Here is an 18,129-nt window from a genome sequence, read left to right as displayed (position 1 = left end):
TCATCCTCACTTAGGACTAGCCTTAAGTTTTTAATATCTCCAAGGACTAGTCCTAACCTAACTCTTTCTGAATGCTGTAAATCAAGCACTTTGTGCAGACAGTATAAGTGCCTATTTTAACGCATTCCTGATTTATCATTCCAACGTTCTGATGACTGATATGCAGCAAACATAGTAGTCATCATGTAAACAAAAAAGCAATCGGTTTGGCGTAAAATTCTGGCAGGAATGTCTTTAATTCTAATGGAACTACTTGAGCAGTTTGTACACACTAATATCGAGTGACATCATGCAGATCCTAATTTGAAAGTCCAGCCTTAAGCTGTGTCCGAAACGGTGACTTCGGCTACTGCTGTGGCTAGATCAGTGTGGCTGACAGTGTTGAAGAATAGGCAAAGGTGCGCACTCTAGCCGTAGCTGTAGCAGAAGTCATTGTTTCGGACATGGCCATAGTCCATCTCAAAAGTCGATTTTACATGGCTCGATTGTATAACATCATTTTTATATGTTTTTTTTTTGTCAATGTTCTTTTGTGCGGACACTATACTAAATAGCTAAACTCTTTTTCTTGGTACCCGAAACAACTTTTTTTTAATTCCACTAAGCTCTTAACAAAAAGCACAGCGTATAGTTTACTAAAAGTGTTAAGCCTACCCTCTTCAGAGAAAGCATTTAAGAGAGTCTCTAACGAAATATACTCAACTACTGCAATACAATACTGAGAGATGCTAGCTGTATAAATGTCCATTAATATAAAAACTCCCCAAATTGCAAGTTTGCTTTGCAACGACTGCTGGTACACATCTGATAAAGAAATGATTTCAAAACATAGTTAATGGTCTGACGTTTTGACCCTAGCAGAGTCTGTCTCGAAGTGTCGGGTCAATAACTAACTTTTGCACTTATACCACAGATCCTTTGGGTTGGTAAGCAGTTTGCAACAGCTAATTCTATTTTCTCAGAAATGATTTGCAATAACTTTCTTCTAGCATTTGAGAGATTCCACCACTGTTAGGCTGGCAGGATGGCAGATGAGCTCTTAAGATGTGGGAACATGTTGGCAGCTGCAAACTTTTTTTTAACAGACAAAGTCTTTGAGCTGACATGTCAGTAAATCACAAGGCAATCAGATTTCAGATACATGCAGTGCATATAATTTTATGTACCATGAAATTTTCCCAACAATCTTCAGTCCAACTCAAACCCTATCAAACCATCCACCCCAACCCTTCAAGTATGAAGCCTGGTTCATATTTCCTGCAACAAATTAATCGCAACAGATGAATTGTGTTCAAATAGTGTGAAACATTGGGTGCAAAAACAGCCATGAGACATCAAAAACGCTTTACATTCACAGAAAGTATGAACCAGGCTTAATTCTCTATGGATCCATAGTTGAAGGGTTGGAGCGACCAACACTTCAACTATCACTCATGTTCCACCCCCTATCCTTCCCTATCCAACCCCAGTACACTCTTACCAGCAGTGCAGTGAGGAAGATCTGGCTTTGGAATGCTGGTGATCCTTTGGAAGTCATCGTGGCAAGCATTGCAGAAATGTGTGGTCGACCAAAGCAGAAGAACACAGCAACTGAACGGCAGTAGCGGCAATTGTACTCCAGGAAATCTGTCCCATGCTTTGGACACATCTGGGGTCAAACAAATTGGAAAAAAGATGGAGCATTAGTTAGGAGGAATTTGGTTTGATAAACAAAACATTGTTTGCAAAATGTTTTATTCAAAATTGTTCATATCTTGTTAGGTGAAATTCCCTAAATGTTGTATTAACTCTTCTATTTGTCGTAATTAAAACTAGTTGTAACACAAAAAATAGAGACCGTACGCCCACAGTTTTCTGATTTGGAAAGAGGACGCTTGAGGATGCTATTGTGACCTTGTTTTGGGGTGGTTGACATTCACAAATGAATGAACAATAAATGTGTCCATATGATCAAATTAATACTCAAATAAATAATCCATGAAACGGTTAACTATGTAATCAGTAATTCTACAATTATCTCAACAGTTATTTTGACCCTTTGTTCTTTATCATGCTTTTGGCTCAATACAGCTGTCTTTGTATTTGTATGTGGGGAGGGGGGGAATTTTCCCCTTATTCGGGTCTGTGCTTAATGCATTGTCTCACTGGGCACCATTAAAAAAGCAGTGTTGGTCTCCCCGGGCTAAACAATACATAAAAACAAGAAATAAAACTTTGGTGTAAAACCCCCTACCTGAGCCCTGGATACATCTGAGCATGCTCCACACACTAACTCAGTTGGGTCATAGTCACCCTGTATCCCAACCTCTTGATCGCAGCGAGCTTCACCTCCGTAATAAGCCTGAAGAAACCAGGGAGAAACAACCAACATTAACATTGAATGCATTGAATACATAATAACATCAATGCATTATTAAATGCATTTTTAAAATTATGAAACATATTTGCGATGATACCATCTAAATAAATCTCTTTTGATTGATGGCGGTTGTGAGAGGAATGGGAGGACTCAACAGTTGGACTCTATACTCGTCCCACCATCAGGGAAAGAATATACATGCGTCTTTATCAAATTTCGCTCTCAAATGTGCAAAAGGCGTTTTTATCAAAAGAGATTTATCTACATGTCACCGCAAAAATATATCTCATTATCATTCCACCATGCAAACCTTCATGTCTTATAAAACTACTTTTAATTGTTGTCTTTGGACCAGCACCATTTTCATAGAGCTGTTTAAACACAACAAAATAGCTAAGCCCAGCAAAATTATGCTTACCGGAATAAGGTTACCTGCACATCCAGCCAGCAACCAACTCACAAGCTCCATCACCATCGGTAGTCCTGCATTCTCTTGACGACGAGCAGAGTACAGCGGCTCTGTTCAGAGCCAACACTCCCACTAAAAAGATTTGCACATGGGTGTACCCTTAAGTTCATCATGTATTTATAGTTTCTTTAAATTTATCCACATCATGCAAAACTTCAAACAATAGTTAAATAAATGTTGTCCAATTGCACAGCATCAATTCAATTCCGAAGACAATGAAAGAAATAGAAAAACTGTAATACTGTTGTTTTGAACCATTAAAGCTTTAAACAAACGTTGCGACTTTTATAACAGCGAGCTAATACACCCAAATAAAAAGTACGGTTCGATAGTTTCAATGAAACTGGAAAAATTTCTTTGACTTCAACATTTTAGTTACAATTTTTTTTAAATAACCATTTCTAAAACAAAATGTCGACAGAGTATGTAGACTACTGTTTCTTTTCCTTGACATACTGTTCTCTTTAGATAGATAACATCAAAGTACCTAACAAGTTCACAATGACAAGTTGACAATTACCCTTTGTGGCAGTTTCTGGGACAAGTCAAAGGGTCATCTTAGCCCACATTTGAAAGTTGGCTGTTAAAGTGACATGTTGCACTAGATCAGGGCCTAATTTCATAGCATTGCTTAGTGGTCGATTTTGTGCTTACTGCGTGATTACCATTTCATAGCGCTGCTAGCCGTAAGCTACCGAAGAGGCATGCTAACCCTCTGGTGCGTACCGCACAAAATTATCGTTAAAGACAGTGGACACTATTGGTAATTACTCAAAATAATTATTGGCATAAAACCTTTCTTGGTGACAAGTAATGGGGAGAGGTTGATGGTATAAAAAAACATTGTGAGAAACGGCTCCCTCTGAAGTGGTGCCATAGTATTTGAGAAAGAAGTAATTTACCACAAATGTGATTTCGAGACCTCAGGTTTAAAACTTGGTCTCGAAAAGCACACAACTTTGTGTGACAAGGCTATTTTTCTTTCATTATTATCTCGCAACTTGAGCTAAAATTTTCACAAGTTTGTTATTTTATGCATATATGCTGAGATACACCAACTATGAAGACTAGTCTTTGACAATTACCAAAAGTGTCCACTGTCTTTAGGCAGCGTTATGAAGTTAGGCCCTGGTGAGTTGGTCTATGAAAAATGTTGTAACCATTTTTTGTTCAAAAAAAGTAAACCTAAAGTAACCTACAATAATCCACACAAGTATGCCTCAACATTGCCGGTTGTGATCTGTCTTTTACTTCCTGAACTAAAATGGTCCGCCATTTAGTGGAGTAAGAAATTAGACTGAACAAAATGGCATGCCATGTACCATAACCAAGCATGCCAAGTAAAAGGAAAACCATGCAATTTTGAGGCATGTTTGTGTGGGTCATATTCTATTTTTAAAGGTATCTTTCTCACAATATGCAAACGGTTTCAAAGGCTTTTTCATAGGCCGACTCGCCTGATCCAAGGAAACACGTTCCTTCAACAGAAAAACTTTTGAGGAATGAAAAGTTCATCAGGTAAGGTGTCAAATAGTCATGACCATGGCTATAGCCCTCTAATTCAGATACATGTACATGTACAGCTTCGTGTCATAAATATTACAAGTGAACAATTAGGAAACCACTTTGGATACGCAATTTTGCAATGCATACATGTACATATGTACACATGTCCATGTACATGTACATGTACATGTACATATGCATTTTGGCTGAACATGTAGTTTGTTTTGTAGTAACATCTCTAAAGGTTTATGTTCTTAAAATATACAATGTTGTTTTTATTCAACTAATGGAAATTAGTCTTTGTGATTTTATAATTATTATTAAGTTGTTATGATTCAGGGTATTCCATTTTTTTAAGAAATAATTTGAATAATTTGAATAATTTGAAAACGTTTTTAGAGTCGGCCATCTTGAAACTAAGCCTAACCGAGCCAACAAGTTGGTTACTATGTGGTGTTTGAAGCTTTGCATGGTGTGGAGAATAAGAGTTACTATAAATATGAATAGCCCTGAGTAAAATCTCTTTTGAAGGAGTGGTGGCTCTGAAAAGAGCTGGTTTGGTCTTGATAATTCAAACAGTATACTCTGCTCGTATTCAGGAGAAAGATGAGCAGGAGTATACTGTTCGAAACGCCAAGACCAAACCGGCTCTTTTCAGAGCCACCACTCATTCAAAAGAGACTTTACTCATGGTTGTACCCGCAAGTTTACTATTCATACTTATATTTATAGCTACTTTTAAGTCTGTTACTGTTTGGTCGGACCAGCCTTGTCACTGTTACCGTGGTTCAATCAAACGCATGAAAAAACACTCAACCAATGACCAAAGCTCAAACATGCTTCTGGTTTGGGTAATTAAAAAGCACCCTTAACAACATGATTCTCTTACCATCCCCGATCCTCTCTAAGGGAAACGTGACATTGGTATCAGCCATGTAGCCAGCTCCTGCACTCAATAACCTGCCAAGTGGTGGATGGATGTCAAAGAAGAACACTTGCTTGAGATACATTGATGAACTTGCCAAAGTGGAACTCATCAAATCTGCAGACCAAAGATAAGTTTATTTTGTTATAGGCAATCCACTACAACAGTAATACTAATAACCAGTTTTTATATAGTGCTTTTCACACCCGAAGGACGTCTCGAAGCGCTTCCAACATTATTACCCCTGGTCACTGGGCTTTAAATCATTTCTTGAACCATCTCAGCTTCCTGGGGAGCATACATCCTGTGCAAAATTAATATGCGTTTCTCGCCTAAATCAATCACAAGAACCATCTCTGCTCTCACAGTTACCCATTTACCCCTGGGTGGAGAGAAGCATCTATAGTTATGAGTCATTGCTCTTGCACAAGTGTTACAACCAGGAATCGAACCCACACTCTGCTGAACAAGCGCACCAGAGCTTGAGTTAAGTGCTCTTATCCACTCAGCCATGACACCCTACAATGTAGGGAGCCTACTATGTACCGAACAGGCCTAAAATAAAATAATATAAATCATAATGCATGCTTGTATGCTTCGTTTTTTTAAAGGGCAAGGGCACCAATGAATTGCTCTTTCATAAAGGGAGAACGTACATTGTAGGAGGCAATCACCTTCCTTGCCTCCAAGAAGTATCAGGCCTGCATAATGCAACAAACATTAGGCTGTGGCAAGATGTTTTCACAGCATCCTTGTCAAGGATGCGTGAACAAATCCTGGACAAAATACAATACAATGCAGATCAATGATAAAATAAATCAAGTACATGTATGTGTGTGCTAACATGCTGTAGGATACATCTTCTTGCTTTGAAAAGCAAGATCTCAATTGAATAGATTTGGCAGAATGTCAATAAGGAACTCCGATTACTTTGTGATACACTAACACTGGAATATTTTACAGTCACAAAGTTGCTCAAGCACAGAGAGACACTCACCATGCCAAATAACTATAAAGCACTGGAGGCCTTTCAAGTTTGTATTTATTATACTACAGTGTTGTCCTTGATGTGAGGGTTAGCCTTTAGTTAAGGCGCACGTGGCACACCGGATGGCACGCACAACCCCAAAAATGTAACGCACGAAAAAAGAATATCACCTCGATTTGGGGGCCTTACGTTTTTCAATACATTTGCCAACGACTTTGGTGGGAAAAATGCATAATGAATTGCGGCGTGGTGAGTTGCTGGCCAATAAGAAGCCACCATTACTTGCATGACCTCACAAGAACGTTGGATGCAAATTCGTTACATTTTCTCCCACCAAAATCGTTAAGTATTTGAAATTCAACAGGTCACCATTTCTTCAGTTTGAACCCACCACAAACTAATTTTTTATCCTATTTGTTGCATCAGGCCCTGCTGGTATAACACGGGGATTATTACACTAAAAAGATTCATGCAAAGGTACCGCTGACCAGCTTGTGATCGCACAAAACACAACGCACATAATCACACAGTATACAAACGCACCATCCAGCCACACACACAGACATCATTTAAATTTACAGGCCTGTACCCTGTTTATACTTTGCGTGCGACAAACAATGCAAGAAGGGCCTAACGCTATGTTTTTAAAATCAGAGTTGATAGATGACGTTTTACGACCGTCAGCCACCAATAACTACAATTTCATTTGTACTATCCCAGTGTATACAATCAAAACTTATCCCACACTCTCAATACATTCATGATGCTTTTATTTCCCTTTTGTTGAGTTAAATTAAAAAACATTTAAAAACTTGGTACTCACTATTGTTTTTCTGTCGCATCGCAAGTTTTTTTACTTCTCAATATGTTCAACGCTTTATTTTTTGGTCACCTGGAATGCTCATGACATGTTATTACATTCTGAGGGGAAAGTTTGTTCTTTCATGCATTGAAAACATAAAAGACTTTCCAGCTGTAAAAATAACTTTTCCTGAGAGTTAAATCCTTTGTGATCTGTTGTGGGCGATACCTTGACTCATGGAGAATGGACACATGTGTAGTCCAAAAGTTGCTCTCTACAACCAAATGGCCCCTCCTCAACCATAGAAAAAGTATGTATACTTTTTCTATGGTTGAGGAGGTTGGTTGTAGAGAGCAACTTTTTAAGAAAAGTTTACTTTCTCTTTCTTGACACTTAGTGTTTTGAATTGATATCAAAAATCTTTCTTTTTAACCTAAATAAAATTGTTTAATGGATTTATTTTATTCTGGGGGGTTTCCTGTCTGTAGATTTGTTTATTTACAAATTATTTTACACATGAAAATCTCTTTTCAAATTAAGCGAATTTCCCTTTGAAGTTCTCGCACACGGCGTAACAAAGTGTGCAAAAAGGCGTGACGTAAATACACTTTCGCCCATGGTTTGAGAAAGTACAAAATTACAGTTCGGCGCCCCCCTACTGTCCGTCTATATATTCTTTATGTCTGTGATTGCATCAAGAACGCAGAGCTTTTTTTAAAGATGTTTTTTAATCTAACTCAACAAAAAGTAATACAAGCACCATGAATGTATATTGAGTGTTTTGGATAAGTTTAGGGTAGTGTAGTTCAAAGGAATCCTCGGTTATTGGTGGCTAATGGTTGTAAAACTTTCATCAATCAACGCCAATTTCAACATGTGTAGCGTTAAGGAGGCCCAAAATATTAGACCTCTAAGGCTCACGGGGAGCCTTATAGTTTCTAGAAGTACTAAGAATATGGACTTTCAACTTCTCAAATCAGGTAAAAAATAATGTAAATTTTAGTCAACTTTGTGTTCCTATTGTAAGGGAGAATTAAACCCAAGGCAGAAGTGCACGGCACTGACTAACATCCTTACTGTTCACCAAAATCACCATGGTAACTTGAAAAAAAAATAATAACAATACTAATAAAAAGTGTGAATAATTACTGGCTTTCAAATCTGATTTTTTATTTATTTATTTTTTTTCTTGATGTTTAAAATAAAGCGTATAAATAAACTGTGATAATTGAATCAACAAGCTGATGTTTAAACTTTAATATTAATAACAATATTGATATGACTATGAGGGTTAAAAATTAAAATCTCCAAAAATATAAGAAAATCCTATTTATAAGGCACTAGCCCTATATAGGACTCTTTCTCTGTACACAGGAACAGAGCCCTAACTGTTTAGGCCTGTTTCTGGGGCGGAAAAATTTCACAGCTTCATAACTTAAATCTTACCTGCAACAAGCCCCTAATTTTCAACAGATTCACATTCCATGGCGGAATAAATTTTTTTGCGGTGGGTTTTGGTCCTCATATATTCCTCACAAATCCCGCCATTTTCGTGAAATAATGCAGCTTCCAACGTTAAAGAATTCCCCAAATTGTTACCCACGTGTGTGCTTGCGTGTGTGCGTTTGTGTTCATGTTTGTGAGTGCGAGCGCCCGTTGTGCACACCTCGCAAAATAAAAATAAAAATGAAGTGAACGTGACGCTTGAGCGTACGGTGTCCTCAAAGAGCAGTCAAAATGTACGCAAATGTACGCGTACGCATGGAAAACAACTGTGAGCATTGATCAAAACAGGAATTCTTTAACCTTGGAAGCTGCATTATTTCACAAAAATGACGGATTTGTGAGGAATAGAATGTGAATCTGTTGAAATTTGTGGCTTGTTGCAGGTAAGATTTGAGTTATGAAGCTGTGAACATTTTCCGCCCCAGAAATGTACCCTGATGTCCAGGACGTCACTGTAGTACAAAATGAAAGTGTAAGGCCGCCAGGGCTAATAAGGCGCATGGCTTCTTTCCTGTACTTTTTTTTCAGAATGTTCAGAAAAATATTCAGTCACATGATTTGATTATCATGAATTGTGAATTGAAATAGTGTTTTATGATACTTTTTCGGTGGGCAAACATTTTAACAAGGCCTCAACATATGACATATTTTTGTAACTTGTTTGTAGAAATGGCTAAAGGCTAAATTACCAAACTTTTTGCATTTACACAATACAACTTACAACTACAAGTGCAAGTATTAAGTAATAAGTAACCACAAAATAAACACAACATTACGACTGCAAGAGACTAATCACAACTTGCGCATGCGTATTTTAATCACAACCATTCGTGGTTTAGCTTCATACGTCGTGTTGGTTATATGCCTCGTTTTGTCACATACCTAAGTGTTTTTTCTAAGTTTTGGTCAATGGAGAGGAGACTCTTTGCTTGGCGCATAAAACCACACAATTTTTATCTAGGCACTGTTTACATCGCGCACAGAGAGGTAAAGGATTTGTCACGATTTTAGGGACACCACGGAAACAGGACCACCTATGATATTATAACTCCATCAACAAATTATCACGAAATAGGTGCTGCATAAAAACCCATTCACCTCGTTTCGGTAGAGAACCTTCAAAAACAAGTCATAAAAACACTTCTTTTGATCATCCAAACACCCAAATTATTACTGTAATTGGAAATATAATGAGTCAATATGTATCTACCTGTGTCCAAGGTCTGTAGGGTCGATTCATAGCAAACGTGTTCCGTAAATCTTTGTATGATTTGTATACACTTGTCACGGTGGAAAAAAAAACAGCAACTGGCTGCAACACAGTGCCCTCAAGAGGCGAGAATCCAAGAAAGAAAAAGAAATTAATAAAAGTTTTAAAATTTAATTATAGACTAGGCACCCCGTTAAATGATTAGATTCATTTATATAGTGCTGTTTACATAAGTGTAGTGTAAGTTATTTTAGATTAGTATATTGTAGTTTAACTTAGTTAAAAATATTGTTAAAAATAATTTTAAGGGAATTTTTAATTTGGTTTTTAATTTGGTTTTTAATTTGATTTTTAATTTGATTTTAATTAATTTAGTTTAATTCAACTAAATTTAGATAAAATGTCTAGTTTACTGTAATGTGTAGCGCAGTTTTGTGCCATGATGAACCTACCTAATAAGGCAGAACAACGCCCCCCCCACCCCCGCTATTAAGGAAATGTCACATGACATTGATGAAAAATCACATGACATACCGAATTACATGACATACATAATTAGGCAGAAGCCCATCAACAACCCCCCCCCCCCAGCTAGGAAAATTTCACATGACATATCCAATAAGCCTCAAGTGCCACCCTGCCCCCCTAATAACAAAATGTCACATGACATGCACCCCCAGCGCCCCCCAGAGGAATGTCACATATGACATACCTAATAAGGCAAAAGCCCCCCACCCCCCTATTAAGGAAATGCCACATGACATACCCTTAGACAGAAGCGCACCCCCAGTTTATACAGAAATGTCACATGACATACCTAATTAGCCAGAAGTGCAGTCCCCCTCCCTGCTATTAAGAAAATGTGACATGAGTGCACTCCCCCTGCCAAATACCTAATCAGGCAAAAGTGCACCCCCGGCCCCACCTCCTATTAAAGAAATGTCACATGACATAGGCAGAAGTGCATCCCCCACCCAGGCCCGCCCCCTATTAAAAAAACTGTCTTAAGACATACCTATTCTAATTAGGCAGAAGTCCAACACCCCAGAAGTGGCCAGAAGTGCCCCGCCCCCTCCCCAGCTGTTACGGAATTTTCACATGACACACCTAATCAGCCAGAAGTGAACCTCCCCCCCCCCCACCACCCCTATTATTATTATTATCTATATCAGTTTTTTGTAAATGAGATATAGGCCTACCGGTTCATAATAATTATTACGATTAATGCTTACTCGGTAGTGATATTCCTGGTAATTGTTATAACTTTGTATTCCTGCATTTTCCTGTCTTTTCAAAGCCCCTTCGTTATTAATTGTCATTGCTAACAAGTATTGGTATATTTTGAAATTGCTTGCGCCCGAACAATAAAACAAATTATTTAGATCTAAAAAAAACACAATTAGAAGGGCCAAATATAAATAAATGACTTTGTGTCTCAGTTTCTGTTCACAGTGTTTGGGCTTATTATTGTTGCTTTCTTCGGAAAAGAAAAAGGTTTTTAAAAGGGTGAATTTATACTATTGTTTATGTTTGTTCGTGTTCTGTTTTAGCTCAATTATCTTTGATGTAATATATTTTTACAATAGCCAAGAGGTAACGAGAGATGAATAAGCCCCATTTGTTGTCAGAGTGCCACTTTAGGCCAAAAGTCATGCGCAAAACTGGGTTATCATAATTATTTCCATGCCCTCAAATTCTTTTTAATAAATATTGTTTTGGGGTCATGCAATTAACTGTGTCGCTAGGGGCCTATAACAATTTATCACAACCTGGGTGCTATGTGCTTCAGCTTTTGAGGAGACATGATAAATATAGGCTTTGAGGTTGGTCCTATTTGGCTTGGGAAGTGAAAAAGTGATCATACTTGCACCGGTTTAGGAAAAAACACATTATTTGTCTGTGTTTTTTCCAGGGTATGGCCTAATAAGCAAAAATTTCAAAAAGCTGACCTGCCAAAAATTGAAAAGAAATCAGACGTTTTATTAGTTGTACGAAAGTATATTTGATTGGTTTTCAAGAGGTACAGATACCTAAAATAGTTTTTAAAATAATTTTTGAATATTAATTAGCACAAGCATTTGGTGCGGCTATGAATCTATGAGCACCTTTTAGAGCTTTTTGGCGCCCTCACCGTGTTAACAAACTGAGATGCAAAACACTGGGTTGAACTTCACCCTAAATGCATATTCATGAATATGCAAATCACACTGTTTATTTGGGAAATAGTGTGAACACCTAGTGAACACAGGGTAAGAAAACCTCCATTCATGATCCAACCATTAAAAGGTGTCAGTAGACAGTTTACCCAAAGCAGTAACGTTACAAAATATGATGGGGTTGAACTTTAGAAACATTTAATACAGAAAATAGTACTGGCTAAAAAATAAACACAACATTACGACTGCAAGAGATCACAACTTGCGTATGCGTATTTTAATGACAACCATTCGTGGTTTAGCTTCATACGTCGTGTTGGTTATATGCCTCGTTTTGTCACATACCTACTTGTGTTGTGTTTTTTCTAAGTTTTGGTCAATGGAGAGGAGACTCTTTGCTTGGCGCATAAAACCACACAATTTTTATCTAGGCACTGTTTACATCGCGCACAGAGAGGTAAAAGATTTGCCACGATTTTAGGGACACCACGGAAACAGGACCTCCTACGATTAACTCTATGAAAAAATTATCATGAAATAGATGCTGCATAAAAACCCATTCACTTCGTTTCGGTAGAGAACCTTCAAAACAAGTCATAAAAAAACACTTCTTTTGATCATCCAAACACCAAAATTATTACTGTAAATGGAAATATAATAAGTCAATATGTATTTACCTGTGTCTAAGGTCTGTATGGTCGAGGAAAAATCACCAATTCATAGCAAAGGTCTTCCGTAAATCTTTGTATGATTAGTGTACACTTGTCACGGTGGAAAAAAAAGCAGTAACTGGCTGCAACACAGCGCCCTCAAGAGGCACCCTTCGCGCGACACCCCGTTAAATGATTAGATTAGTTTATTTAGTGCTGTTTACATAAGTGTAGTGTAAGTTATTTTAGATTAGTGTATTGAAGTTTAACTTAGTTCAAAATATTGTGAAAATTAAAGGAATTTTTATTTTGATTTTTAATTTGATTTTTAATCTGATTTTATTTAATTTAATTCAATTCAACTAAATTTAGATTAAATGTCTAGTTTACTGTAATGTGTAGTGCAGTTTTGTGCCATGATGGATGTAGTGATGCAGTTTTACGACTAACCTAATAAGGCAGCCCAGGTCAAAATTCCAGTTGAACCTAGTTAACTGGGGTCAACTGGTTCAACTGGAAAGTGACCAAACTCGTCCATTTTCCATATTAACCAACTGGTTTTGACTAGGTTTAACTGTGTTCAACTAGGTTGAAATTATAAACCAGTTGGTCTCTGTCCATTTTCCATATTAAACCAACTGGTTTAAACTGTGTTTAACTAGTTTATTAACTGGTTTCAACTAGTTCCAGTTAAACCCAGTTTAACTAGGTTCAACTGGAATTTCAACCTGGGAGAAGAACAATGCCCCCCCCCCCACCCCTGCTATTAAGGAAATGTCACATGACATTGGTTAAAAATGACATGACATACCTAATTACATGACATGTACATAATTAGGCAGAAGCCCATCAACCCCCCCCACCCTCCGCTAGGAAAATGTCACATGACATACCCAAGTAGCCAGCTCAAGTGCCACCTGCCCCCCCCCCCCCCCTTAATAACAAAATGTCACATGACAAGTGGACCCCCAGCGACCCACAGAGAAATGTCACATATGACATACCTGAAGTCCCCCCCCCCACCCCCGCTATTAAGAAAATGTGACATGACATAATTAGCCGGAAGTGCACCCCCCCCCCCCCCCCCCCAATGCCATAGATATACCTAACTAGGCAAAAGTGCACCCCCAAGCCCGACCCCCTATTAAAGAAATGTCACACGAAATATCTAACTAGCCAGAAGTGCCCCCCCCCCATGTATGGAAATGTCACACGACATATACCTAATAAGGCAGAAGTGCACACCCAGCCCCTTATTAAACAAATGTCACATGACATACCTAATAAGGCAGAGAACAACGCCTCCAGCCCCGCTATTAAGGAAATGTCACATGACATTTATGAAAACATGTCACATGGAGACCTAATTATATGACAAACCTAATTAGCTTCAAGTGCAACCCCCCCCCCCAATAACAAAATGTCACATGACAAGTGCAGCGCCCCCCCCCCCCCCCCCTGCAGAGAAATTGTCACATGACATACCTAATGAGGCAGAAGTCCTTGCCCCCCAACACCCCACTCCCTACTAAGGAAATGTCACATGACATATACCTAATTAGCCAGAAGTGCCCCCCATGTATGGAAATGTCACATGACATATACCTAATAAGGCAGAAATGCACACCCAGCCCCCTATTAAACAAATGTCACATGACAACCTAATAAGGCAGAGAACAATGCCCCCACCCCCGCTATTAAGGAAATGTCACATGACATTTATGAAAACATGTCACATGCAGACCTAATTATATGACATACCTAATTAGCCTTAAGTGCAACCCCCCCCCCCACCCCCACAATAACAAAATGTCACATGACAAGTGCAGCGCCCCCCCCCCCTGCAGAGAAATTGAGAAAAGGTGCAAGTCACCAGTAGAGCCTTTAGCCCTGGTAGGACGTCAGTCAGTGCCACTGCACTGCACTGACGTATAAAGGTAAAAAGGTTCTTTACAATGTGAACACAAGTTTGACTACAATTTACTTTATTTTTCACCTGATTTGAGAAGCTGAAATTCTGTTCATATATTCATAGTGTCCCTCACTATATTCTCAACGAGTTCACTGCTATAATAGATGTTAAATTTTAATAAGATGTTAAATTTTAATAAGAGTTCACAGCTAACAAATATATCCATGGAAGAAATTATATCCGAAAATATGTCGAAGTTCTGCACTGGCGATGTTGATCATCGTGTACCACTTGATAGTGAAATGTGAGCCAAAGTGCGCATGGCTTTGAGTACAGTGCATTATCTCGCCGCTATTCGCCGTCAAAACAGGGTAGGTGCCGTTAAGTCGCCATCAACTACTCCAATAATACACAAATCCAGGAGGCATAAAAATATTTCAGCTCAAATAGAATTTTCATAAATTTCCGGTTAAATTTTGGTTACAAATATCAAGTTTTTATTCTTGTAAAAAAAAACACAAAAAATTCTAAGCGTGCAGCAAATTCTTGCCTCTTGCTTTTTCACAGTGCTTCTTGTATATGTGCGGACAACAGAGGGCGCTTTCCTTCGCTCATATATTTGTTTTCTTGGGACGGTTAGCATGCGCTAATTTATGGTAAAAAGTGGCCTCATTTGTCCTAGGAAAAAATGCTATCGGCTCATGAAGTCTTAGCACAAGATGCAATGCTCGTAGCCTTGGTAGGACGTCAGTCAGTGCCACTGCACTGACGTCCTGGGTATAAAGGTTCTTTACAATGCGAACACAAGTTTGACAACAATTTTCTTTATTTACCTGATTTGAGAAGCTGAAATTTCGTTCATATACTCATGATGTCCCTTTATATTCTCAACGTATACCATCGTATACCAATTGATAGTGTGAGCCCAAGTGCGCATGGCTTTAGAGTGCAGCGCATTGTCATGGTTGTCTTGCCGCTATTCGCCGTCAACTGGTTAGGTGCCAACAAATCGCCTTCAACTCCTCCAATACACATTTAAAATCCAGGAGGCATAGAACTTGGAGCACTACACCTCAAATAGAATTTTTTTGAGTTTCAGGTTGAATTTCAGTTACAAAGTGAGTTTTTTTAAAAAAAATATTTATAAGCAGCAAAGCCGTCTGCCGCCATCTTGCTTTTTTCACATGGCTTCTTCTTGTCATATAGACAGACAACAGAGGGCGCTTTCCTGCGCGCGTATGTTTTTTTCCTAGGACAGATGTGGCCACTTAGCATGTGCCAATTGAACGGCCTCATCTGTCCTGGGAAAAAGATACGCTGACTATTATCCATCTGCTTAGTGGGTGGTTGACGCAAGTTGATGGCGCCGCCAGTGATCAGTGCAAGAAAGTGTTTACACGGAAGTTAGTGAACGACGTGGGATTGGAACACGCTAATTTCAATTTTCTTTTCACAAAATATTAACACCAAAGGAGAAAATTCAACAATTTTAAATAATGCGATCTTTGAGTTCTAACTACAAGGAACATGTGAGTAAAAGTTCAGACTCCCGAGTTAGGTAGAAATATTTGTAACAGATTTTTGAAAATTTTATACCCTGGACTCCGTCGCGTTGCCTGCAACGGAGGAGTCCAACCTTGGCAACAATGCTCGGTATCGCATAGTTCTGCGCTTTGTGTAAATTGCTCACGGACTATTATCCATCTGCTTAGTTCTTGCACTGATCACTTGCGGCCTACTATTTGCAGCCAAATCGCTGTCAACCTGCGTTAACCAAACACTAACTAGTACTAACTAGTGTTTGGTTAACGCAGGTTGACAGCGATTTGGCTGCAAATAGTAGGCCGCAAGTGATCAGTGCAAGAAAGTGTTTACGCAGAAGTTAGTGCATGACGTGGGATCGGAACACGCTAATTTCAATTTTCTTTTCACAAAATATTAATACCAAAGGAGAAAATTCAACAATTTTAAATAATGCGATCTTTGAGTTGTAACTACAAGGAACATGCGAGTAAAAGTTCAGACTCCCGAGTTAGATAGAAATATTTTTCACAGATTTTTGAAAATTTTTCGCAATGGTACGGGACCTTTATACCCTGGACTCCGTTGCGTTGCCTGCAACGGAGGAGTCCAACCTGGCATGCCTGGGCTACGGAGCCTTATGTTTTTTCTAAGTTTTGGTCAATGGAGAGGAGACTCTTTGCTTGGCAAATGAAAATCCACACAATTTTTATCTAGGCACTGCTTACATCGCCCACAGAGAGGTAAAAGATTTGCCACGATTTTAGGGACACCACGGAAACAGGACCTCCTACGATATTATAATATAACTCCATGAACAAATTATCACGAAATATGTGCTGCATAAAAACCAATTCACTTCGTTAACGTTAGAGAACTTTCAAAACAAGTCATTAAAAACACTTCTTTTGATCATCCAACACCAAAATTATCACTGTAAATGGAGGTAATAAGTCAATATGTATTTACCTGTGTCCAAGGTCTGTAGGGTCAAGGAAAAATCGCCAATTCATAGCAAAGGTGTTCCGATGACTTGTGTTCACTTGTCAGGACTTGTCACGGTAACTGGCTGCAACACAGTAACTGGCTGCAACACAGCGCCCTCAAGAGGCGAGAATCCAAGAAAGAAAACCAAATTAATAAAAGTTTTAAAATTTAATTATAGACTAGCGGGATGCCGCGCTCCGTGCGGCACCCCGCTAAATGATTAGATTAGTTTATTTTTTTAGTGCTGTTTACTTAAGTGTAGTGTAAGTTATTTTAGATTAGTGTATTGTAGTTTAACTTAGTTAAAAATAATGTGAAAATAATTTAAAGTAATTTTTAATTCGATTTTTAATTTGATTTTAATTAATTTAATTCAATTCAACTATATTTAGATTAAATGTCTAGTTTACTGTAATGAGTAGCAAAATTTCACATGACAAGTGCACCCCCAGCGCCCCCATAGAAATGACATACCTAAGGCAGAAGTCCCCCACCCCCACCATTAAGGAAATGTCACATGACATACCCTTAGCCAGAAATGCACCCCCAGCTAATAAAGAAATGTCACATGACATACCTAATTAGCCATATACCTAATTAGGCAAAATTGCACCCCCTATTAAAGAAATGTCACATGACATATCTTATTAGGCAGTGCAACGCCCACCCCCCCCCCCACCTCCACTGTTAAGGATATGTCACATGACATACCTATTAGCCAGAGTGCAACCCCATCTCCTGCCCCCCCCCCCCCCTCCAAAGAAATGTCACAGACAAGCCTAACTAGGCAGAAGTGCACCCCCTAAAATAGCCAGAAGACTGCAACCTCCCCCTTGCTATTAAGGATGTCACATTAAATGTCACATGACATAGGCAGAAGTGCACCCCCCCCCAATAAGAAAATGTCACGACATACCTAATTAGCCATAGGTTCACCCTATCCCCATATTAAGGATATGTCACATGACATACCTATTAGCCAGAGGTGCACCCCAGCCCCCCCCCCCCCCCATTAAAGAAATGTCACAAACAAGTCCAATTAGGCAGAGGTGCACCCCCCCTAAAATAACCAGAAGAGAGCCTTGCCCCACCCCCACCCCATCACCCCCTACTAAGGAATCGTCACATGACATACCTA

The 18,129-nt window shown here is 38.8% G+C and overlaps 1 protein-coding gene across 6 annotated transcripts in view; it reads right to left on the bottom strand.

Moving 5' to 3' along the window:
* The window catches only part of LOC139936624 (E3 ubiquitin-protein ligase MYCBP2-like), a 242,586-nt gene that overhangs the window by 101,933 nt on the left and 122,524 nt on the right, over nt 1–18,129 (bottom strand). For 2 of the 6 annotated variants that reach the window (XM_071931476.1, XM_071931474.1), the window contains 4 exons: nt 5,224–5,376; nt 2,778–2,900; nt 2,234–2,341; nt 1,481–1,648 (listed from right to left, as the gene is read on the bottom strand). In XM_071931476.1, the coding sequence (XP_071787577.1) occupies nt 1,481–1,648; nt 2,234–2,341; nt 2,778–2,834 (333 nt within the window). In that variant the 5' untranslated portion in view covers nt 2,835–2,900; nt 5,224–5,376. Of the gene's footprint in view, nt 1–1,480; nt 1,649–2,233; nt 2,342–2,777; nt 2,901–5,223; nt 5,377–9,765; nt 9,883–12,598; nt 12,812–16,973; nt 17,065–18,129 lie in introns of those variants that run through there. The other 4 variants (XM_071931472.1, XM_071931473.1, XM_071931471.1 and 1 more) reach the window with 4 other exon arrangements.

Source organism: Asterias amurensis, chromosome 4, assembly GCF_032118995.1.
Source record: "Asterias amurensis chromosome 4, ASM3211899v1".
Classification (NCBI taxonomy): domain Eukaryota; kingdom Metazoa; phylum Echinodermata; class Asteroidea; order Forcipulatida; family Asteriidae; genus Asterias; species Asterias amurensis.
Note: the sequence above shows the minus strand (reverse complement) of the source record. Positions and strands in the feature narration are given on the sequence as shown.